General features: G+C 43.0%; 1 protein-coding gene across 3 annotated transcripts in view; it reads left to right on the forward strand.

Annotated features, from left to right (window-relative positions):
- ARHGEF3 (Rho guanine nucleotide exchange factor 3) overlaps window positions 1–25,332 on the forward strand; it is a 320,877-nt gene that overhangs the window by 79,623 nt on the left and 215,922 nt on the right. For all 3 annotated transcript variants that reach the window (XM_048857876.2, XM_048857875.2, XM_075130320.1), the window contains one exon: window positions 1,500–1,566. In XM_048857876.2, coding sequence (XP_048713833.1) covers window positions 1,500–1,566 — 67 coding nt within the window. The remainder of the gene's footprint in view (window positions 1–1,499; window positions 1,567–25,332) is intronic.

Below are 25,332 nucleotides of genomic sequence, written 5' to 3' on the forward strand. Positions count from 1 at the left end.
TTGTATAAAAGGCCATGATGGCTAATTAGACATCTAGAAAGAGAAATCCTTTTCTCTTGGTCCAGCAGAATCTGGATTTTTTGACTTTGAGGGCATACTGCAATGTCAATGTATTCTGTCAGGCTTTCCCTGCAGGATATATTCATTAGGGTAAGAGTAAATTGGGCTGGAGAGAATATCTGGGTAGATTGGGAGGAGTTATTGATTCTTTGGGGGCAAACTTTATTTGGCTTGGATTTGAGGAATTTTTGTTGATATACCTGGAGTTTGTTTATGTGCTTTTTTTTATAATATGTGTGCTGTCCTTAAGTTTGGAGAGAGCTTTAATAAACAGAATAAATAATTCATAGATTCTTTACTTTCCTATAGGTAAGTGATTATTTATTTGAATAATCTGTTCTTCATGATTGAAAGGTGGTGGTTTCCAAAATAATCCCAAAACAATCAATCTGCCTCCCCCAAACCTAACTGTAAATGTAAAAATGTAACTGTTAGATATGTTTAGAATCTGGTGGTCCCCTGACCCAGTTACAGTAGTTAACATTTGTTATGTGGTTGGAAGCCCTGTGATGATCATGTGTAGCCAGGTTAAAAGTCAATCACAACATGATTAGGTCATACCCACCCTACACAAGTCAACAATATTTGAAACAAGTGCCCTGTCACTGTTGTTTATATTATAGGCAGAGCCAAAATGCACTGAGTGATCCAGACAGCAGGATCTATCTTGGAGTGTAATTTTAAAATTATTAATGTAAATGGCAGCTAGCAGTATTCTTAATGATGTGAGTAACACCTGGATTCAGTTTGCTAGCCATTTGTTGATTTGCTACACTTCAGCAGCTGTCTTAACCTTTGTTTTAGTTTCCTCATTGGTAAAATCTTGATAATACTTGTCCAACTTTGTAAAATGATTTGAGATTTGCTGATAAAAGACACTATATAAGTATAAAAGTGGTGGTTGTGATGATTACTTTACAGAGAGAACTGCATAATATGTAATTGTAATATATTGTAGAAGAGGAGTTTCAGAATAAGCTGAAACTGTAAATGTTGCCTGGTACAAATCCAAAATGCATTTGAATGTCAATTGATGGCAAAACTTTGTTAAGTTGCCTTTATCTTCTTCCTGGTATAATTTTAGACATGGTCTGAAGAAGGCACAGGCCTGATTTTTTAGTAGTGTTGAAGTCACTGGAAGCTATGGGTGGTAGGTGCTGAAAGTCAATTCCACATGTCTCATTAGATTTGTAAGGCTGCCTCTTTATTTTGGCTTTCAAACCATATGAAAACAGGTTGTTTTCCGAAATATGCCTGAAGTGAAAAGATAAATTTGTCATGAATATATCCAGTTCAAAGAAAACAGTAAGAAATCTAAGGTGTCTGTTTAGCACTTATGTTGCTATTTCCCTCTCACTCCCTCTCTCGCCCAGTATTGATCTGGAGAGTCCTAGGCTAAAAATGCAACCAGTAAATGCTATCCTTGTCTCATCTTGCAGGCCTAAACGGCAACATCAGAACAACTTTTCCCTGTTTCCTTCCACGAAAGGCTGGAATTTCAGAGGGGTAAGTTTGGGTATTTTATTTAATTGTTTTGCCTACAAATGCTTTAAAGTGATTTGATTAAATGTCAAAAAAGATACAGATTTGTTGTGGTTATGATGATGATCCTGGACAGACGTGTGTGTGTGTATTTATAGTAGCTTAATGGAAGGTTGGGTAGAAAGATCTGTCTGTTACATACAGTATTTTATGAATTTAGATCCCAGTTCAACAAAGTATTTAAGCACATATTTTATCCCTATTCAGCAAAGCACTGAAGGACATGCATGTGCTTAAATGTTTTATAAGTAGGGATTGGATACTGGCAGATTAAGGTTTGTATTTTATCTTTATATAATTATATATATATAAAATAATTAAAACTAAAATAATTTGGTAAAAGTCTTTCTCAATTTCCATCCTTTATACTGTCTGTTTACTTTTGCATTATATTAAATTTGGACACTGTACATAGACTAGTCAGTTTCACTCTTGTTTGTAGCCAATTCTGTATTTTCATAATTTGGCTCTGACATATTAACAGGATGCTGCAATATTGGGGTTACAAATGTTGCAGAGGAGTGTTGTACTCTTAAATAAAACTTCCCCACACAACTAAAAATGTGGAACTATTTCTACCAAATAAAATAAAACTTATTCCTAAATTTGGGACTGTAACAATTTGGGGAATCTGTCTATGAACAACTTACGAATTCTGGTTGATATGAAATTCTTGAATCATGGAAAGCCTTAGTGGATGTGGAGTCGGCCATCTGCTGTCACAGATGTTGCAGATCCTGCCCAGACCAGGTGCTATGATCAGTCATCTTGGGACAATGTTTAACATCCTCCCAAGATACTTTTGGAATGGAAAGTATTGCATTATCATCATTCTCTATGACTACATCATGTGCTTTTTCCCAAATACAAAACAGTAATATTTATTGACTACTCAGGAATTTTGCTGGAAATGATTGTGAAATGATAGATTTAATGATTCTAAGGAAAGGAGGAAGTGAGAGCAGCAGAATAAGAACAATAGACTTCAGAAAAGCAGACCAACAATCTCAGAGAAATGGTAGGTAATGTCCCAGGGGAAGAAAATGTAAGGGATAAAGAAGTTAATGAAAGCTGGTAATTTCTCAAGGAGACAAATTTAAAGGCCCAACTGCCAACTATCTTGATGTGAAGGAAAGATAGAAAGACTCATAAGAGGCCCATATAGCTCCATCAGGAGCTCTTCAATTACCTGAAATTCAAAAAGGAATCCTACAAAAAGTGGAATCCTGGACAATTTGCTAAGGAGGAATTCAAAAGTATAGCACAAATATGTAGGGACAAAATCAGAAAGGCTAAGGCACAAAATGAGTTATGCCTAGCAAGGAATATAAAAGGCAATAAGAAGTTCTTTAAATAAACTAGGAGCAAGAGAAAGATGAAGGTAAGTATAGGCCCTCTATTTAATGGGGAAGGGTAGCTAATATGTGATGACATCAATAAGGCTGAGTTGTTTAAGGTTACTTTGCTTTAGTCTTCACTAAAAAGATTAATGGTGGCCAGATACTCAACACAATTAATATTGTAATAAGCCAGCAGATGGCACCTAAGGGCAGCCAAGTCCTGGAGGATCAACAGCTTGAAGGGTCAAGATGACAGAGGATTCCATGGCAGATTGGAGGAGCTTGAGGGCAAGTGCCATCTTGGCTGTAGCATCAGGGGAGGGGGGGCAGAGGGAGCTGTGTGGAAGGAAGAAGGACTGTGTTGCTTTGGGAGTGGGTGTGCATAAGACAGGGGAATAGGAGTTGGGACAGACACTACCAGACTTTGACTTGTCAGCACTTTGGACTTAAACTCCCAGGTGTCCTGGGGGAATGTGAAGGCTGGGTAACCAAGGAGCAGCATTCCACCTAGGCTTACCACCTGGCCCATATTTGACCAGTCTCGCTGGGGTTTTTTTTAATGGATTTGCCAGTTGTCAGAAAAATAATTTTTTTTAAATGGGTCTAAAGATTTCCATTATTGTCACAATACACTGGGATATCTAATATTAAAAGTGTCTGTGTCCAGCTAAAGATGCTGCAATGTTCCCACTTCCGCAGTTTAAGCTATAACAGATCAAAACTGTTGAAAATACAGCAGCTGTCTGCCCACCAACACACAAGTGCACCATGCCTGTGTGTGTGAAAGAGGGTATGAGTCATGCAAGAGTGAGGAGACGTGTGAGGCATATTAAATAATGGAAGATCAGGGCAATGGTGCGAGTGATTCTACTACGCCCCCGAAATAAAGCTTGAATCAGAAACGGCACATTCAATGACAACTGGCTAAATGAAACTACATTTGAGACTGGCTAACAAGTAATAAATGATAAAGCTCTTAAAACCAATGCCCATTTGTGGTCAATGATGGTATAAATTTTATCTATATGTGTACTCTCTCTAGATACTGTTAATGGCTGTTGAAGGGGGCAGTTGCAGAGTTGCCTGGAGTTTGGGGTTGGAGCCAGCTTGCCTTGTGATGGCGGGGGCAGGGGTTGCTGTGGTTTTTTTGCATTTCAAAGATGGTAACCCTATTTCCAACAGGCTGGAGGCCCCGACTGAGCAACGCAACCCATGAAGCTAGCATCCCAGCTTTATGTGCAGCGCTAGTGGGTTTAGAGGCCTTGGGTGGGGAGTGATGGTTTTTGGCACATCTGAATGTACTCCTGTTTCACTGTTGTTGAATTCCCTTAAATTCTTCTTTGGATGCTTGCTCATACCGATTCCAATTAGGTGTGTGCGCGCCGGGTGCATGGCTGTTGGAAAGTTTTCCCCTAGCAACATCCATCGGGTTGGCTGTGGAGCCCTCTGGAGTGGCACCTTCATGGCGCTCAATATATACCCCAGCCAACCCGGCGCCCCCTCAGTTCCTTCTTACTGCCTGTGATGGTCGTTGGAACTGTGGCATCTTGCTCGCATGATCTCCACATTTCCTTAGCTCTGTAGACAGTTGTTCTTAGTTTGGTTTGTAGTTCTTGTTTTTGGTTTTTAGTTAGTGCTAGTCAGGTTGGGGGGTTTCCCCTCCACCCCGATTCTTCTTCTCGGGGCTCCATGCCCAAGTCCCCGGGGTTCAAGCCCTGCAGGTCCTGCTCTAAGCCCATGCCAACGGGCAACCTCCATGACGCTTGCCTGAAGTGTCTGGGGGAGGCTGATGAAGACGAAAAGTGCAGGATCTGCAAAGGATTTCATCCTCAGACTAAAAAGGAGTGGGACCTTAACTTGAAGCAGCTCCTTATGGAGGTGGCACTTAGCCCCCACCCTCCTTCGGCATGCCAGGACCTGGCACCGAGCGCTTCAGTTCGCACTGCCCCAGTGGCAGTTGTGGAGGTGGCACCATGGTTGGACTCTGACTGAGACCCGCAGCACTTCTGCTCTCCGGCACTGCAACCGGTGACATCAGCTTGGCACCCCTCCCACTCTCCTGGTCAGAAGCCGGAAAAGGGTACGCCTCCTGCACAGAGATGCTCTTCCCTGGAGCCAGCCAATGGGGAGCGTCCCGGAGGGGAGCGCCCAGGAACAAAGTCCATAACCCCGGCACCGTTGACTCTGGCCCTACGAGGGGATCTGCTAAGTCCAGTACCTCTGGACTCCCCAACTAGCTCTTGTATGCACTCTTCCCACTTCGGGACCCCCTCCGACTCCAGTCCCTGAGATGGACCCTTTGGTTGGTGATGCAGGACATCGAGCCCCCGCAACCCAGGGGGGACAAGATGACCCTCTTGCCCCTGTGGCCTCCTCCCCTGACAAGGCTGTGGCAGCAGCTCGATCTCCGGGTCACCGCCGATTGACATCTGTGCCCACCAGGACCGCCTGCGCAGGGTTGCATGTAATACGAACCTGCAGACAGAGGAGGTAGTGGAACCGGAGGATCCGGTGGTGGACTTTTGGCCCCGGAAGGCCCGTCGAGGGTGACCCTTCCCCTCATCAGGACCATTCAGACTAATGCCAAAACCATCTGGCAGACCCCAGCCTCCATTCCCCTGCGGCTAAGGGGGTGGAGTACAAATACTTTGACCCCTTGAAGGGGGGTGATTACTGGTCCACTCACCCGCAGCCCTGCTTGCTCGTGGTGGCGGCTGTGAATGAGAAGGAGCGGCATGGTCAGCTGGCCCCTGAGCCCAAGTCGAAGGACGCCAAGTACCTCAACTTGTTTGGCCGCAAAGTTTACTCCATGTCAGGGGCTTCAGCTCCGGATCACCAATCAGCAGGTGCACCTGAGCCATTACAATTTTAACCTCTGGAACTCCATGCTGAAGTTCAAGGAGCTTGTGCCTCTTGAGTCCAGAGAGGAGTTTGGGGCCCTGGTTGACGAGGACAAAACAGTGGCACAGACCTCTTTGCAGGCCTCGCTGGATGCTGAAGACTCGGCTGCACACATGTTGTCTTCCAGGATTGCCATGAGGCATGCCTCTGGCCTGCCCCCAGAGGTTCAGCAAATGCTGCAGGACCTACCCTTTGACAGGGGTGATCTGTTCTCAGAACAGACTGACTTTAGGCTGCACAGCCTTAAAGACTCGAGGATGACCATGAAGTCCCTGGGTATTGTGATACAGCATGGCCAGAGGGCAGCAGGAGAGTGTTAGAAGGGAGCCTTATTCCCTGTAGAGAGAAGAAAGTTTGCTATAAATTAATTAAAGCACCTGAAGCCAATTAGAGCACCTGAAGTCAGTCACATGATAAAAACTTCCTGTTTCAGACATGAGGAGGAGTTGAAGCAGAGTGCATTGATGTGGGAGTAGAGAGCAGTTGGGACGAGTTGAAGCAGAGTGGATTGGCATTGGAGCAGAGAGCAGATTGGATGAGTTGAAGCAGAGTGGATCGGCACTGGAGCAAAGAGCAGTTTGGAGGAGTTGAAACAGAGTGGATTGGTGTTGGAGCAGAGAGCAGTTTGGAGGGAAGCAGAGAAGAGTTTGGAGAAGTGCTGCCATGGGCTAAGAAGACCAAGATCTTAGGTAAAGGGACACCTGGTTTGTGCAGAGGGAGGGCAGGAAGCCCCACAAGCTGAAGGGCAGGAGAGGGAAGTAGCCCCGGGGAAGGAACCGCTAGTTCTAGTGATTTACCGCGATCCCTAGGGCCCCTGGGCTGGGACCCAGAGTAGAGGTTGGGCCCGGGTCCCTCCCTCTCCACTTCCCTCCTCTAGCACACTAGTGGGGCAGCTAATACCCCAGTTCAGGGGCAAGAAACGGTGCCCTGAACCCCGCCAAGAAGAGAAAGCGTGAGACCCATCATAGTAGTGCCGGCAATTTGCCACAGTATGCACACCCCGGCAAACCAGTGGAAGCACTTCAAACCTCAGCAGTCGCAGCAACGCTCCTACCTTCCTCAGCTGAGGCAGGATTTTTACAGACGGTGGCGATGTAATAGCAGGAGGAAGCCCTCCAACCCCCTGTCTGGACAAGGCCAGCACCCCAAAAGCCATCATCGGGCTCCAAGCAGGCCTCTTGAAGGGACACCCAAGGACGGCATACCAGACTTCCCCCAGGATCCTACCCTTTTTTGAATCGTTTGTCACATTTCCATGGAAATAACCACGGACTGAACTTGGTGGTCACCGTTCCAGAGCGGGTCCTTGCTTCCCTCCACTAGTGGCTAGATCCCAGGGTGGTGTGTGAAGGGGTCCCCTTCCTTGTCCCTGGTCATGGATACGTCAGCCCTGGGGTGGGGCACTCATCTCAGAAACCTTCGGACCTAGGGCCTGTGGTCTCAGTCCATGCTCTCCCTCCATATCAACGTCCAGGAGCTGATGGTGGTGCGGCTTGCTTGTCAAGCCTTCCAGGAGCACCTGCGGGGCCGTTGTGTGGCGGTTCTCACGGACAACACCACGGCCATGTTCCACATCAACAAGCAAGGGGGGTGCACTCCTCCCCCCCCGCCAGGAAGCCATTCAACTTTGGGAGTTCTGTATAGCCCTCTCTATTCACCTGGTGGCATCCTTCCTTCCTGGGATCCAGAACACGCTAGCAGATCACCTCAGCAGGTCCTTCCACTCTCATGAGGGGTCCAGCCGGCTGGATGTTGTCCACCCCATCTTCCAAAGGTGGGGGTTTGCCCAGGTCAACCTTTTTGTCACCCGCGGCAACAGGAAGTGCCCAGCGTTCTGCTCCTTCCAAGGTCACTGTCTGGGCTCCCTCAGACACGTTCCTGCTTCCCTGGTTGGGTCGCCTGCTTTACGCCTTCCTTCTGTTCCCTCTTGTGCACAAGCTCCTGCTCAAGATCCACAGAAACAGGGCGAGGGTGATTCTGGTAGTTCTGGCGTGGCCCTGGCAGCATTGGTACACCACTCTGCTGGAGCTGTCAGTGGACGTTCCAGTCCCGTTGCCTCTTCTTCCCGACCTGCTCACCCAGGACCATGGTTGCCTCTGTCATCCTGACCTGTGGTCTCTCCACCTCACAGCATGGATGCTGCGTGGCTAAACCGTACGGAGCTTCTGTGTTCGGACCCCATACAACAAGTACTGCTGGGCAGCAGGAAGCCCTCCACTCGAGCCACGTATCTGGCGAAGTGGAAACAGTTCTTGTGTTGGTGTAACCAGTGCTACACATCCCCCCTCTGGGTGTTGGTGCCCCTCATTTTGGAGTACCTTCTACACCTGAAGCAGCAAGGCCTGGCGGCGTCCTCCGTGAAGGTTCACCTTGCTGCTATCTCGGCTTTCCACCCGGGCATGTCTTGCTGCTCTGTCTTCACCAACCCGATGGTTGCTCGCTTTCTTAAGGGCTTGGACCTCGTCCTTTCCAGGCTCAGGGGCCCCTGTTCGAACTGATGGCCACATGCTTCCTTCTGTATCTCTCCTGGAAGATGGCTTTCCTTGTCGCCATTACATCGGCGAGACACGTCTCTGAGCTAAAGGCCCTTACCTTGGAACCGCCTTACACAGTCTTCCACAAGGATAAGGTGCAGCTCAGGCCTCACCTGGCCTTTCTCCCCAAGGTGGTGTCAGGTTTTCACACCAGACAGGATATTTTCCTGCCTGTTTTTTACCCTAAACCTCACGCCAGACCCCGGGAGCAGCGGCTGCATTCCCTGGATGTCCACAGGACCCTTGCCTTCTACATTGAGCACACTAAGCCAGCATATCAGGGACAACGCGGCTTTCAATAGAGTGGTACTGCAGTTAACATTGCTTCACTTCAGCCCCTCTGCCTAGATAAGGCTTGGGAGTCACCTAGTAGGAACTGATATGAGCAAGCACTCTAAGAAGAAAAAACGTTACTCACCTTTGTAACTGTTGTTTTTTGAGATGTGTTGCTCATATGCGTTCCATACCTGCCCCCCTTCTCCTCTGTTGGAGTAGCTGGCAAGAAGGAACTGAGGGGATACTGGGTTGGCTGGGGTATATATTGAGTGCCATGAGGGCACCACTCCAGGGGGCTCCACAGCTGACCCGATGGATGCCGCTAGGGGAAACTTTCTGACGGCTGTACACACGCCTAATTTGAATAGATATGAGCAACACATCTTGAAGAACAACAGTAACAAAGTAACCATTTTTTTCCCACCCATCTCCATTTTGGCCCATTGGTCTGTCCCCATTCTTCTGCCTAATATTGTTTTATATAAATGCTTTGAACACCTCTCTGCGTGTAATTGGGTTTTGTATCAGGAGTTTCCAGACCCACATGAGAAAAGTGGGCAAATGCCTGACCCAGAGAAGAATAAGTGCAAGCACGCTACTGTGGGGCATCTATCAGCACCTGTGTCCAGCACAGAGGGGTCGAGGTGGGTGGGGTGGCACGATATTAACAACACGGGTAAAAATGCAAGCCAAATTAGGGAAAGAACAGGATAAAGAATATTTATGGAAGTTAGATGTACTCAAGTCAGCAGGGCCTGATGAAATTCAGGGTATTTAGGGTATTTAAGGAACTAGCTAAAGCAATCTTGGAACCATTAGCAATTATCTTCAAGAACTTCATGGAGGATGGGTGAGGTCCCAGAAGCAGTAGATGTGATGTATGTTGATTTTAGTAATACCCTCAGAACCTTCTCTTGAGCAAGCTAGGAAAATGTGGTTTAGATGAAATTATTGTAAGTGGGTGTGCAACTGGTTGAAAGACCATACTCGGAGTAGTTGTCAATGGTTCATTGTCAAATTGGGAGGGTGTATGTAGTAGGGTCCTGCAGTGGTCAGTCATGGGTCTGTTACTACTCAATATTTTCATTAATGACTTGGATAATGGAGTGGAGAGTGTGCTTACAAAATTTGCAGATGATAGCAAGAAGGGAGGAGTTGCAAGTGGTTTGGAGGACAGAATTAGAATTTAAAATGACCTTGACAAATTAGAGAAGTGGTCTGAAATCATTAAGATGAAATTCAATAAAGACAAGGGCCACATATTTTACACAGGAAAGAAAAATCAAATACATAACTACAAAATGGGGAACAAAAAGCTTGGTGTTAGTACTTCTGAAAGAATCTGGGGGTTATAGTGGATCACAAATTGAATGAGTCAACAATGTGATGCACTTGCAAAAAATGCTAATAACATTCTGGGATGTATTAACAAGAGTGTTGTATATAAGACAAGGAAAGTAATTGTCCCACTCCCCTCAGCACTGCTGAGGCCTCAGCTGGAGTACTGTGTCCAATTCTGTGCACCACACTTTAGGAAAGATGAGTACAAATTGGAGAGAGTCCAGAGAAGAGCAATAAAAATGATAAAAAAAAAAAAAAGGTTTAGAAAATTTGACCTTTGAGGAAAGGTTAAAAAAAACTGGGCATGTTTACTCTTGACAAAAGAGGATTGAGAGGGGACATGGTAAGTTTTTATTTACATTAAGGACTATTACAAAGAAAATGGTGATTGGTTGTTCTCCATGTTCACTGAAAGAGGGATAAGAAGTAACGGGCTTAATCTGCAGCAAGGGAGATTTAGCTTGGATATTAGGAAAAACTTTCTAACTGTAAGGATAGTTAAGCTCTGGAATAGGCATCACTGGAGGTTTTTAAGAACAGATTGGATAGGATGGTCTAAGTTGATTTGGTCCTGCCTCAGTGCAGCAGGCTGGACTTGATATCCTCTTCAGGTCTTTTCAAAGCTCTACATTTCTATGATTCTACTTCTTGTCTTTTAGGTATTTTTGTTGATGATTCTACCACCTCCATCTACTAATGGACCAATATTGTTGTTAGGATTCTTTTTCTCCCTAATATTCTTTAAAAAATGCCTTATTGTCCTTAACTCTGCTGGCCATAAATTTCTTATTGTGTCCTTTTGTTTCCTTTATCAATTTTATACAGTTCTTAACTTTTGATTTATATTCATTACTATCAACTTCCCATTTCTTCTATTTGTTATATATCTATATCTGTGTGTATCTGTGTAAAATATATAAAAATATACCTTTACTGCCCCTCTAGGCCAGGTTGGTTTTTTAACCAAGAAGGCCTTCTTTCTTAATTTGTGGGATTGTGGCTTTGGGGACATTTCTGAGCATCCATTAAAGTGTTTTTAAACGAGTTCCAATTAGCATTCACGTATTTTCTGTTAAAATTTTCCCTCACTGCTGATTTAACTCACAATTGTCAGCTTTGTGAAATTGACCCTTTAAAGGAACCTAGTATATACATTTCTGAACTGAACTTTATTCTGTCTGCACATAACAAATGTGATCAAGTAATGATCACTTGTATCTAAGGTACCACTAGTTTTTAGACATTCCAAGGATGTTTTAGTACGGCCAGCAAGAAACTTCAAGCATTTTGTAGTGGTCATTTCCCACAAAACTTGTACAAGAGTGCAGTTACAGAACCAAATATTAATTCCTTGGAAAAGTTTGGACCAAATACCTTAAAGGGTCAAGGAAGAACCTGCATCAGTAGTCCAGCTGACTTGTCTGGACACTGAAATGCACAGACAAGTGAGCACTGGACAAGAGAGCCAAGTTTCATTCAGCATTTGCAACTCTTTGGCATCAGCTTTGCTTTGATGAATGGAAAAAGTATGTTCTGAAAAGCTTAGTGAGCTGACTTCAGGTCACTAAGGTTTTGGTACAGATGGTGAATAATAAAAAGAAATGTTGATATCTTTTCAAACAGGAGTACAATTCTAACGGGATAAAAAGAAGAATTGAATTAATGTTGATGACAGAACAGTGAGTTTGGTGCTGTCACACTTGGGCATGACAAACAGATCTCTGAGGAGCTCTTGAAATGTGTTCACTGCTGATGATTTGTTGAAAACTTATATAGCATGTCATCTAGAAATAGCATACAAGAATATTTCAACAGCCCCAAAACCACGAGGACAACCAAAAGTGGCAAAGGCATGAAATGAAAACGTTGTGCTTACTTTCTAATCTTCATTTGACAGTCGGTTTGATAGTTTAAAATGTATCTGTCTAGTGTTGAGAAAAATGGGTCTGTTTAAAGCATCATTCGGCATACACCAACACAAACCTCAAAGTGAGATAAGGAGGGCCTGGATGTTAACAATTTACCAAGGGAAACTCCTCTTCACTTTACATTAATTTATTTTATCAGGGGAAACTTTTTCCACCCCTATGCTGATAGCAATCAATTTGAGCCATGTATATAGAGACCAACAAATCTTCATATTTTTGTTTCTTAATGGGAAGTTCCGTGACTAAAACAGTCATATAGCACTACTAAACTTAGTGATGCTGTGTGTGTAAGTGGCTAAGAGTAGCTGGTGCCGTACACTGAACCTGATGGCATTTCTGTCTATCCTGTAATGCAATAACTTTAGAACACTGCACCCAATCAGTTCAAAAACTTCAGGGAATGTTCTAGGCATCAGTGGGCTGAACCCAATTTATTTTGGTGAAAGTCAAAAAAGTATTAGAGGGAAGTGGAAGTGTGGACCTGGAGGGAGAGGAGGAAAAAATAGGGGTAGAGGGAAGCAGCAGAGACCAAAGGGATGAGGAAGTGGTGGGGGAAGCTGTGAGAGGGGTCCACAACTGATTTAAAATGGAGAGTATAGACTGTAGACTAGACTCTGGATGATTATTTGAATAATGTAGTCATTTGTATTGGTTTTTTTAGACATTGTGATGATTTGGTGAATCTTTCTGAACAACTTATCCATTCTGGTTAATAGTATAAAGTTGTTGTTCTGAAGTTGATGTATTTTTTTTGAATACCTGTAGTGGATTTCATCCTTGCTGATATGGGCTGTTTTTGTCATGTACTTTCCAGACCACGTACAATGGTGGGAGTGGGGAGAGGAGTAGAGGGGTCAGCTCTAGTTCCACGGGTTGGGCAATTGGACTGTGATGTCTTAGCTCTTGGCAGGGGGTCCTAGACAGAGGATCTGCAGCTCAGAAGTGTGCTTAAAGAACCCAAGCCAAAAGCAGTGTCTGGACTTGGTTCAGACTCTGAAGGCTCAAAGCACACTGAATCAGCAGTTGAATCCCTCACAGCAATTAGAATGTCCAAGATGGGGAACTCAGCTAGATTTGTGACAAATGGGTTTGATATGGAGAAGTTACTAGAAGACCAAGGAAAAAAAAAGTTTCCTGGTCAGTGAGGAATGGTGGGTTTGTGGGAATGATTGGAAAGGACCATCATTTCACCCCTGCTTATCACTGCGATAGGTATGTCTATTCTGTTCAACAAAAAATGAATACAATCTTCTGCATTTTTGAAACAAACATCTGGAATATTACATTATGTTGGTTTTTCTCTCTTCCTTTCCCTACTCACCCAAATTAGCTGAAAAACCTCACTGCTAAAATTAAATAAAAAAATGTATAGTGAAATCTAAACCAACATTTCTGCTTGAAATATTTTTAGAGGCATGTGTTTGGTGTGCAGTTGCCTGAAGATTGGAGATAATTTACTGCAGTGCAGTTTCTCTTTATTTCCTCCTTTTTGTTCCATTTCCTTTTTAGTTTTACAAAAGTATTTAGCTAACCAAGCTGCAGATGCTGCCACCTGTGAGCAAAGCCGGTATAATTTATTAGATGCTGACATAAAAATGTGCTAAACATACTAAGGTCAGTTTTTGATACATAAGCAGTTTCTCTGCTAGCCTGATTTCAAGTCTGTGGGGGGAAAGGTAGCTTGCATGCCAAATGGGATAAATTCCACAATTCTCAGACGGTATTTACAAAAAGCATACATGTATTTTGTGCAAGTTGGCTGACTTCAATTATTCCTATAATGAAACAAATCTAAGCAGGGTAAAAGTTAGTAAGAAAGAAAGAAAAGTTTTTCTTAGCTCTGACTGGCAGGTTAGTTACATAAAAGAACTTTTCAACAAAAAGCAGCCACCTACCTCTCCTATGCTCCAAGATTCCTATAGCAATTTAACACTAGATTGCACTTAATGCATTTATCTATTGGTTTTTATCTCTTTGACTAAACAACAAGAATAAGACTATTAATATGGGCATAATTCAAGTAATGTCAGACTGGTCTCACTTGAGATAAGTTGAAGTAAAATTATATGCTGGTGATTCCAATTTGATAGTGCTACAATGCCCTGTTATTCCACTGTTACAAGGAAGAGTATTGGAATATGGCAAACATCAACATGACTTTTTGTTATAAAGTACAGTATGAACTAAAATGCTTGAAAAATCTTTCCATGACTCTTTTTTTTATTTATGTGTATTTTGTGTGCATGGTTTTAGTATGCTGTTACAACACCGACAGACCCTGGTCGTCAGCGGGTGGGATCGAACCTGGGACCTCTGGAGCTTAGTTCATGAGCCAAAAGCCATATGGCTCTTAGTTAAGGCTGTAGAGCAGACTCATTAATCTCTCTCTAAGCACTGGTCTACACTGGGGGGGGGATCGATCTAAGTTACACAACTTCAGCTACGTGAATAATGTAACTGAAGTTGATGTACTTCGATCGACTTACCGTGGTGTCTCCACTGCGGTGAGTCGACTGCTGCTGCTCCCCAGTCAACTCCACTTTTGCCTCTCGTGGCACTGGAGTACAGGAGTCGACGGAAGAGCGCTCAGAGATCGATGGCTGCCCGCCGATCCGGCAGGTAGTGAAGACATACCCATATAAGTGGTCTCGGTGCCACTAACTGGGATAGAGCACCACACCCAAGAGGTGTGTGGTTTACATAGATGCATAGACTTTAAGGTCAGAAGGGACCATTCTAATCATCTAGTCTGACCTCCTGCACAACACAGGCCACAGAATCTCACCCACCCCCTTCTGCAATAAACCTCTCACCTATGTCTGAGCTATTGAAGTCCTCAAATCATGGTTTAAAGACTTCAAGGTGCAGAGAATCCTCCAGCAAGTGACCCCTGCCCCATGCTGCAGAGGAAGGCGAAAACCCCCCAGGAGCTCTTCCAATCTGCCCTGGAGGAAAATTCCTTCCTGACCCCAAAAATGGTGATCAGCTGAACCCTGAGCATGTGGGCAAGATTCACCAGCCAGATACCCAGGAAAGAATTCCCTGTAGTAACTCAGATCCCATTCCATCACAGGCCATTGGGTCTATTTACCATGAATAGTCAAAGATCAATTAATTGCCAAAATCATGTTATCCCATCATACCATCTCCTCCAAAAACTTATCGAGTTTAATCTTCAAGTCAGATAAGTCTTTTGCCCCCACTTCTTGCCTTGGAAGGCTGTTCCAGAACTTCACTCCTCTAATGGTTAGAAACCTTTGTCTAATTTCAAGTCTAAACTTCCTGATGGTCAGTTTATATCCATTTGTTCTTGTGTCCACATTGGTACTGAGCTTAAATAATTCCTCTCCCTCCATGGTATTTATCCTTCTGATATATTTATAGAAAGCAATCATATCTCCCCTCAGCCTTCTTTTGGTTAAGCTAAACAAGCCAAGTTCCTTGAGTCTCCTTTTATAAGACAGGTTTTCCATTCCTCGGATCATCCTAATAGCCCTTTTCTGTACCTGTTCAAATTTGATTTCATCCTTCTTAAACATGGGAGACCAGAACTGCACACAGTATTCCAGATGAGGTCTCACCAGTGCCTTGTATAACGGTACTAACACCTCCTTATCTCTACTGGAAATACCTCACCTGATGCATCCCAAGACCGCATTAGCTTTTTTCACGGCCATATCACATTGGCGGCTCATAGTCATCCTGTGATCAACCAGTACTCCAATACATACTTCCCCTAGCTGAGGAAGTACACCCCGAGCTTCAGAGAATTCCTGTTGAAATCCTGGACGAGCCCCCACAGACCCCGGTCGGCAGCGGGCAGGATTGAACCTGGGACCTCTGAAGCTATATCCAGTGGATATAGTATACTTAGATTTTCAGAAAGCCTTTGACAAGATCCCTCATCAAAGGCTCTTAACCAAAGTAAGCTGTCATGAGATAAGAGGGAAGGTCCTCTCATGGACTGGTAACTGCCTAAAAGATAGGAAACAAAGGGTAGGAATAAATGGTCAGTTTTCAGAATGGAGAGAGGTAAATAGTGGTGTCCCCAGGGGTCTGTACTGGGACCAGTCCTATTCAACATATTCGTAAATGATCTGGAAAAAGGAGTTGTCAAGGTTCCTTCCCCACTCTGAATGCTAGGGTACAGATGTGGGGACCTGCATGAAAACCTCCTAAACTTACTTTTACCAGCTTAGGTTAAAACTTCCCCAAGGTACAAACTATTTTACCCTTTGCCCTTGGACTTTCGCTGCCACCACCAAACATCGAACACCAGTTACTGGGACAGAGTTCGTTTGGAAACGTCTTTCCCCCCCAAATCCTCCCAAATCTTACCCCTTTTTTTCTGGGGAAAGTTTGATAAAAATCCGCACCAATTTGCATAGGTGACCACAGACCCAAACCCTTGGATAAGAAGATTTTAATAAAAGAAAAAGTTAAAAGAATCACCTCTGTAAAATCAGGATGGTAAATACCTTACAGGGTAATTAGATTCAAAACATAGAGAATCCCTCTAGGCAAAACCTTAAGTTACAAAAAGACACAAAAACAGGAATATCCATTCCATTCAGCACAGCTTATTTTCTCAGCCATTTAAAGAAATCATAATCTAATGCATATCTAGCTAGATTATTTACTAAATTCTAAGACTCCATTCCTGTTCTGTCCCCGGCAAAAGCATCACACAGACAGACCCAGACCCTTTGTTTCTCCCCCCCTCCAGCTTTGAAAGTATCTTGTCTCAAAGTATGATTGGTCATTGTGGTCAGGTGCCAGCGAGGTTATCCTAGCTTCTTAACCCTTTACAGGTGAAAGGGCTTTTCCTCTGGCCGGGAGGGATTTTAAAGGTGTTTACCCTTCCCTTTATATTTATGACAGGGGTAAACAATAAGGTGGCAAAATTTGCAGATGGTACAAAACTACTCAAGATAGATAAGTCCCAGGCAGACAGCAAAGAGCTACAAAAGGATCTCATAAAACTGGGTGACTGGGAAACAAAATGAATGAAATTCATTGATGAAATTCAATGTTGATAAATGCAAAGTAATGCACATTGGAAAACATAATCCTAACTATACATATAAAATGATGGGGTCTAAATTAGCTGTTACTACTCAAGAAAAAGATCTTTCTCTGATTGTTCTCTGAAAACATCCACTCAATGTGTAGTGGCAGTCAAAAAAGCGAACAGAATGTTGGAAGTCATTAAGAAAGGGATAGGTAATAAGATAGGAAAATATCATATTGCCTCTGTATAAATCCCTGGTACACACGCATCTTGAATACTACGTGCAGATGTGGTCGCCCCATCTCAAAAAAGAATTGGAATTGGAAAAGGTTTAGAAAAGAGCAACAAAAATGATTAGGGGGTATGGAACGGCTTCCATATGAGGAGAGATTAATAAGACTGGGACTCTTCATCTTGGAAAAAAGACGATTAAGGGGGGATATGCTAGAGGTCTATAAAATCATGACTGGTGTGGAGAAAGTAAACAAGGAAGTGTTATTTACTCCTCCTCATAGCACAAGAACTTGGGGGCACCCAATGAAATTAACAGGGAGCAGGTTTAAAACAAACAAAAGGAAGTATTTCTTCACACAACGCACAGTCACACTGTGGAACTCTTTGACAGAGCATGTTGTGAAGGCCAAGACTATAAACAAGGTTCAAAAAAGAACCAGATAAATTCATGGAGGATAGGTCCATTAATGGCAATTAGCCAGGATGGGCAGGGACTGTATCCCTAGCTTCTGTTTGCCAGAAGCTGGGAATGAGTTACAGGGGATGGATCACTTGACGATTACCTGGTCATTCCCTCTGGGGAATCTGGCATTGGCTACTGTCAGAAGACAGGATACTGGGCTAGATGGACCTTTGGTCTGACCCAGTATGGCCGTTCTTATGTTCTTATGGAGCTAAATGCATGAACCTCTACTACATGAGCTAAAAGCCACATAGCCCTTACTTAAGGCTGTAGAGCAGACTCATTAATCTCTCTCTAAGTGGTCTCGGTGCCACTAGATGGGACAGAACACCACACCCAGGAGGTGTGTGGGTTACACTGTCTTTCTAGGGGCCTTAGCAGGGGATCCTTTAGGATTTGTCTACACAGAGAAATTGACCAACATAACTATAGTGGAATAATTAATAATTAGCAGCTCCCCTATAAGCTTTAACTTGAGCTGCTAACTCAAGTTAAAAGATGAGTTGCTGGTTCTTTGTTTCTATTTTAATCCTGGTTAGCTAACTTGGGTTATGACCACACTTTTTTTACAGTGCAGGCATAAAATAAGACCTGCTGCACTGAGATTTAAGCACTTTTGGGGAGACATGCTCTGCACTTAGGGCCCAGCACGGAGATGGAGTTTCCCCAAAGTATTATGTAGTGTGGAGAAGCTTCATCAGTGATGATTGAAAGAGACAGTTCAGCGGGACCTGGAGGATTGTTTTTCATTTTTGCTAGCAGACAGAATGCACATGGTCCTTTGCTCTCATGATGGAAGAAGCCAAACAAACTCTTTTGCTCTCTACCACCCACATGTGCTAATTAGGTGCATCACGTAACTGCGAAATGCAACTGAGGAAACATTTTAAAGAGCACTAGGCTGTTTGGGAAGGAGAACAACGTTCTCTTCCTTCAGAGTAGCTGCCGTGTTAGTCTGTATCCGCAAAAAGAAAAGGAGTACTGCCAGAAGTAGTCCTGTTCTCTTCCTTATTTCTGATAACCTGAATTTCCCTTTGGGTAGAACAAATGGGTCACTGCCTGCATGTGTTTACAAGGTAACTGCAATAGAGACAATGGTTACAAATCTGCCTTGCGCAACAAACTGTTTACAGACCTGGTGATTAGAGCTGTGATTGCGGTACATAGATAAACTAGACACAAGTTTTTATTTAGCGAAGTACTGGTATTGATGTCTGCCTTCTTAATCTATGGAAGGAGTTTTAATATTTTTTATTTGTTGTTGGTTTTTGTTGTTGAACAGTCTAATAGACTTATTGTTGATTACTCACTACACTAATTTCTACTGAAACAGCAAGGTTTATGTTGGCAAAGGAGAGGAGATTCTATCAGAAATTCATTGTGTGGCATTTGCGTAACTGGATAGCAAAGTCAGTTCCAACTACAGTTCCAAAACACACATTAGATTAGCTGTACTTTTTAATATATACACTGAACTGGAAAAAAAAGCAGCTCACCATGACAAATTACAGACAATGTTGAAATTAATAATGCATAATTCTAAACTGATGTGTTGATTCAACACACTTTAGTTACCACGATAATCACACTGTACCCAACAAAGTATGATATGAATAATTACTTCCAGCCAGGACATTGTTTTAAGTCTGAGCAGAACACTGTTTGTTTGCAAACACATTTACTGTTCAAGTCTGTGATTAATCAGCCAGTGAGATCCTTTTTCCTTTCATAAAATCTTTGTGAACACTTTGGTCTACTGAGATAAAGAATAATCTTTAAACATTTTGTCTTACAGTAGTTTATTATGCGTCTAATAGCTAAAATGGCACATAAAATTGATTGTAATTGTTACTGATAACTAAAGAGTTCTACAATGCGGAGGTGTCTGTTATTCTTAGAGAATGCTGCATGGCAATGTTTGTTTATGGATTGTTTTTTTAACGGCATCTTAATGCATCTAAGAATTAAGCACACAAATTTACTCCATAGCCCAGTAAAAGTATTGTTTCCAGGTTAAGAACATAAAACCGGCCATACTGGGTCAGACCAATGGTCCATCTAGCCCAGTATGTCGTCTTCCGATACCAGGCTAATACCAGGTGTTTCAGGGGGAATGAACAGAACAGATAATCATGAAGCGATTCATCCCCACATCGTCCATTCCCAGTTTCTGGCAAACAGAGGCTAGGGACAGGGGCATCAGGTTTGTATAATTTTTTGGTGGTGCCCAGAATGGGTCCAAGTCCCATCCTCTCTTCCCTCCGCAGGCTCAGCAGCCACCGCCTGCGCCGCTCCCTTTGTTGTAGCCAGCAGCTGGCGAGGGAGTGCAATGCGGAGCAGCAGGGCAGCCACATGCTGCCTAGGGCACAGGCAGGGACGCTCCGGGGGGGTGGGGGGGCATGCAGGGGCAGCAGGCAGGGCCGGGGGACACTCTGGGGGAGGCGTGAGGGGGCAGCAGGCAGGGCCAGGGGAGAGACCCGGCCCCAAACGTTGGTGGAGCTTGGGCCCTGGGCCCTGAATATTAGAGCACGGGCACCACAGGCCCATATAACTCGCCGCCCATGGCTAGGGACACTTCAGAGCATGGTTTTGCATCTCTGCCTAATAGCCATTGATAAGCCTATCCTCCATGAATTTATCCAGTTCTTTTTTGAACCAGATTATATTCTTGGCCTTCACAACATCCTCTGGTAAAGAGTTCCAGAGGTTGACTGTGTGCTGTGTGAAGAAATACTTTCTTTTGTTTGTTTTAGACCTGCTGCCTGTTAATTTCATTGGGTGATCCCTAGTTCTTGTGTTACCAGAAGAAATAAATAACACTTCCTTATTTACTTTCTCTACACCAGTTATGATTTTATAAACCTTTATCATAACCCCCCTTTGTCATCTTTTTTCCAAGCTGAAAAGTCCCAGTCTTATTAATCTCTCCTCATATGGAAGCCATTCCATAGCCCTAATAATTTTTGTTGCCCTTTTCTGAACCTTTTCCAATTCCAGTATATCTTTTTTGAGATGGGGCGACCACATCTGCACACAGTGTTCAAGTTGTGAGCGTACCAGGGATTTATATAGAGGCAACATGATATTTTCTGTCCTATTATCTATCCCTTTCTTAACGATTCCCAACATTCTGTTCGCTTTTTGACTGCCGCTACATACTGAGTGGATGTTTTTAGAGAACTATCCAGAATGACTCCTACATCTTTTTCTTGAGTGGTAACAGCTAATTTAGACCCCAACATTTTATATGTATAGTTGGGATTATGTTTTCCAATGTGCATTACCAACATTGTATTTCATCTGCCATTTTGTTGCCCAGTCACCCAGTTTTATGAGATCTCTTTGTAACTCTTTACAATTTGCTTTGGACTTAACTATCTTGAGTAGTATCTGCAAATTTTGCTATCTCACTGTTTACTCCTTGTTCCAGATCATTTATGAATATGATGAATAGGACTGGTCCCAGTAAAGACCCCTGGGGGACATCACTGTTTACCTCTCCCCATTTTGAAAACTGACCATTTATTTTTACCCTTTGTTTCCTGTCTTTTAACCAATTACTAATCCATAAGAGGACCTTCCCTCTTATCCCATGACAGCTTACTTTGGTTAAGAGCCTTTGGTGAGGGACTTTGTCCAAGGCTTTCTGAAAATTTAAGTTCACTATAACGATTGCCTCACCCTTGCCCACATGGTTGGTGACCCTGTCAAAGAATTCTAGGAGATTGGTGAGGCATGATTTCCCTTTACAAAAACGATGTTGACTGTTCCCCATCAAATCACGTTGATCTAATTACAGATGTTCATTAATTACATCTGAGTTCTTTTATACGTATAAAAGGCCTTTTAGACTGTAAGCACCTCAGAGCCAGAATTATCTTTTGTTATGTGTTTGTACAGTGTCTAGCACAATGGAGTCCTGATATAATTGGGGTCCATAGAGCTACTGTTATACAAATATGAATATAAACTTCATATGAAAACAGAGCGAGAGCCTCCTGTTTATTGATACTCAGTTACTTTATGTAAGGTTTTTCTTTTAGTTCTGTTAATAAAGAAAAAAGTATTGTCTTCTATCCCTTTAAGAAGGTTGTCTTGGTATGTTGCATTATCTATTTTGGGTGTGCAATTTTCTCTTCCACAGACATTGCATGTAACTATCTCATGAACCTTTTTAAAAGCTTTTAAAATGCTTTGTAATTAGGTTTACTTTTGTCTTGGGTGTGGCTTGTTATTTATAGTAAAAATGTTCTGTATGTGCTATAAACCTGTCACCCCCTCTATTTTGCACATACAAAGGATACAAACCTTTTGAAGCAACATGTGATTCAGCAGATAGAGCTAGACACCCTCCCAATTTAACTGCCATGTTCTGTTATATAACAGATTTCCTGTCTTTAATTATAGATAGGGTGTTACCTAGTGCTCCCACTGTTATTACTGCTATTTTCTTTGTTCAATAGCAGATGACCTCGACCTCTCTTCAGTTTAATTCAAACTGAACTCTGTCCATTTCTTGGTGTGTGTTTGGTTTTTTTCCCTCTGGTGGCTACTCTTTGAGAACATTGTGTGGGAAGAAATTGTCACAACTAATGCCACCCCTGTGACTTTGTTCAGGAACTTGCATTGTAATGGTTAAAACTAATGAAATGACTCAAATACAGGTCATTTAAAAGTTGAACTTGATTCTTCTTGGTTTGCAAATTTAAACTTTCTGATGGTTTAGGTTATAACATATTGTTACTAAGCTATTTTTAGACTGATAATTATATATTAGAAGAACTGGTAGTCAGGGATTCGTCAGAGGAACACTGGTGTTACTGGAGCCTGTTCAAAGATGCAATATTAACACCCATCTTGCCTTTCTTACCACATAATTGAAAAAGTTTGATGACTCGGTTGCCAGTGCAACCATTATAAATAGGACCCACCCAATCTATTGATGTCACTGGTCAATCACAATTTAGGCACTTCCAAAGTTTGTCTCTTCCCTTCTCCAGCTGCCTCTTCCATTCTCTAGTTCAATTGTTTCTTCCTCTCTCAGGCCAGTTTCAGACTTGGTGGCTATGACTACACAGTGAATTTTTAATCAAAAGGAATTGGGGGAAAACTTTATTGAGCATAGATAATACATTTTTAAAAGGCTGCAAGTGCACCATTTGCAGAAAACTTCAGAAGCGTTTCTGTGTTGCAAATGCCTGTGTGTTATCTCCACTGCCTCTCAATGGGAAGTTCCACAGGTTCCATTTTGAGGAAGACAGATCTTACTGTGACAGAATACTTGGCATAATGTTGTAAGGACCAGAACAGAAAAGAAAGTCCAAAGGAACCCTCAGTAGGTGCTCGTGAAGCTGACAGGGGAGGGCAGATAAAATGTAGTCTTTCCCTGAGAATTTCAGTGGCTGAAAGTGTTTTGTGGAGTTTGCTGGTGCTTTGTTTCATGCCTCATATTCATCCTAAGCATAAAGACATCCTTGAATTAGGGCCTATTCTCAGACATCCCAGTATGAGAATATACCATGTTTTAGATAGGCTTAACTCTCAACCCAAGAAAGCACAATGAGGAAAAGATTCTTCTGTGGATTAGGGAACACACAGCATGAAAATATGTGAGCTCCTGCCTAAATCCAGTTAACTGTTCCCCTTAAAAGATATAAGAGCAAAATCATTATTATTATTATTATTATTATTAATTATTAATAATAATATTTATTCATTTGTATTGTGGTAGCATCTAGAGGCTTCTGCCTCGTTGTGTGAGGCACTGTATGAACCTAATTATGATGTCATTCCATATTATTTATGAATATATGCTTATAATATGAATATGGCATAACTGAGATATACTTTATGCAAGATGGCTCATATGAGATATCATTGGATAGGTTATGATTTACTGAATGTTATTATCCTATTTGTATACATGTATCATTTCTGTATCTGAAATTAGGAATATTGACTATGTATCTATTTCAACTATGCTACTTTGGGTGATGCCCACTGCCAGCACTTCAGGTACAACAATGGAAAAGCCAGACAGGGCGGATGGCCCATCAACAAGGACAATGGACTGTAAAAAAACAAAAAAAACAAAACTTAGTCTTATGTGAACATGTGGGTCAGCCTGTGAAGAATGGCTACAAAGGCCCTACAGAGCCAGGTGGTCTTGTCACCTGATACTAAAACATTACCTCGAACTTCTTGTAACTTTACACTGTAAAGGAAGGGGGGTCAGCTAGGAAACAAAGGACTCCCGCTTTATGCAAATCCTATTTAAGGGTGGGGAGTGAGATAATCCTGTCTTTAACTTCTTAGTGCCATTTTACTCATGCACCACAAGTATTCTCATGGATTTTAATTGTCATAGGGGTAGATTAGGCCCCAATCTTGCACTGAACTCTGCACATACAGAACCTAAAGTAGTACTCACTATGTGTAGGGGTAACAGACACTGTGAAGTAGATTATTCATTAACTTTAATATGTCTATAAAAATACACAAGCTGGGAGCCTTTTAATAAACAGTCAGTTGCATCTCTTGACAAGTCTCTCTCACAGTCTTTCTTCCAGCTATGGGAAACTGAAAGTGGCCAGGCCCATTTCTAGTTACATTGTATTTCTTCTTGATTTTTTAAAAAAAATATAGTTTACTAATTTTGTGGTCGTCTTGGATCAGGTTTTAAATCCGTGAACTAAATCTTATTAAAGTGAATAGAGAGAGAGCCTTCCATTCATTTCAGTGAGGTCTAGATAAAAGCCTTGAGCAAAAATTTTTATTTTATTTCTTCAGATTTCAAATAATAAAATAGACAACTATCCAAGGCTGTAGGAACCTAATACATCATTAAATATATAATAAAATTCCAGCAGAACCTTTGTACTTTTATTCCTGAGGGCATTCTATGCTCAAAAATTAAAAATTCTGCACACAATACTTTAACATTTGTCAAATAAATGTGGAGGCTCCAGCATGGCATTGGGGAGCACAGGCCACTGGCTGCACAGAGGTTGGAGATCACGGTGCAGCTCCCCCTTTGACATGGACTCGGTGGTGAAGCTGCACCCAACCCTGACACAGCACAAGGACTGGGCCTGTCCCAGAAGCACTCCAGGGCCCTGCCCCTCCATGCCAGGTGCACCAAGTGTGGGAAGGCAGGATCCAAGTGTGGAGGGACTTAGTGGGGGGTGGGGATCCAGGTGTGGGTTGAAAGGGTTCTGTGTGGGACAATCTGGGTATGAGTGGCTCAGTGGGGGATCTGGGTATGGGGGGATCTGGATGCACAGGGGCTTGTTGGGTCAGGGGCTCTGGGTGCAACAGTAATGGGACTCTGCAGGGGGCTCCAGGTGAAGGTAGTTGGGGCTCAGTGGGGCCCGAGGTCTGGGTATCGGGGGGATAGAGCTCAGCAGGGGCGTCTGGGTGTGGGGGGCTCAGTATGGGTCCAGATGCTGAGGGAGTGGTGCTCAGTGGAGTGGGACTCAAGGTGTAGCTAGTTGGGGGCTCAGAGGGTTGAGTATCCAGGTGTGGATGGCTCATTGGGGAGGTCCAGGTGCAGCAGGAGTGGAGCTCATCAGGGAAGTTCTAAGTGCAGGGGGGCTGAGGCTCGGTGGGAGGACTTCCCTATCAGAAAGTCATTTTTCTGCAGGAAGCAAAGAAATCTGTGGAGGACATAAATCCTGCACATATGCAGTGGCACAGAATTCCG

Source organism: Caretta caretta, chromosome 7, assembly GCF_965140235.1.
Source record: "Caretta caretta isolate rCarCar2 chromosome 7, rCarCar1.hap1, whole genome shotgun sequence".
Classification (NCBI taxonomy): domain Eukaryota; kingdom Metazoa; phylum Chordata; order Testudines; family Cheloniidae; genus Caretta; species Caretta caretta.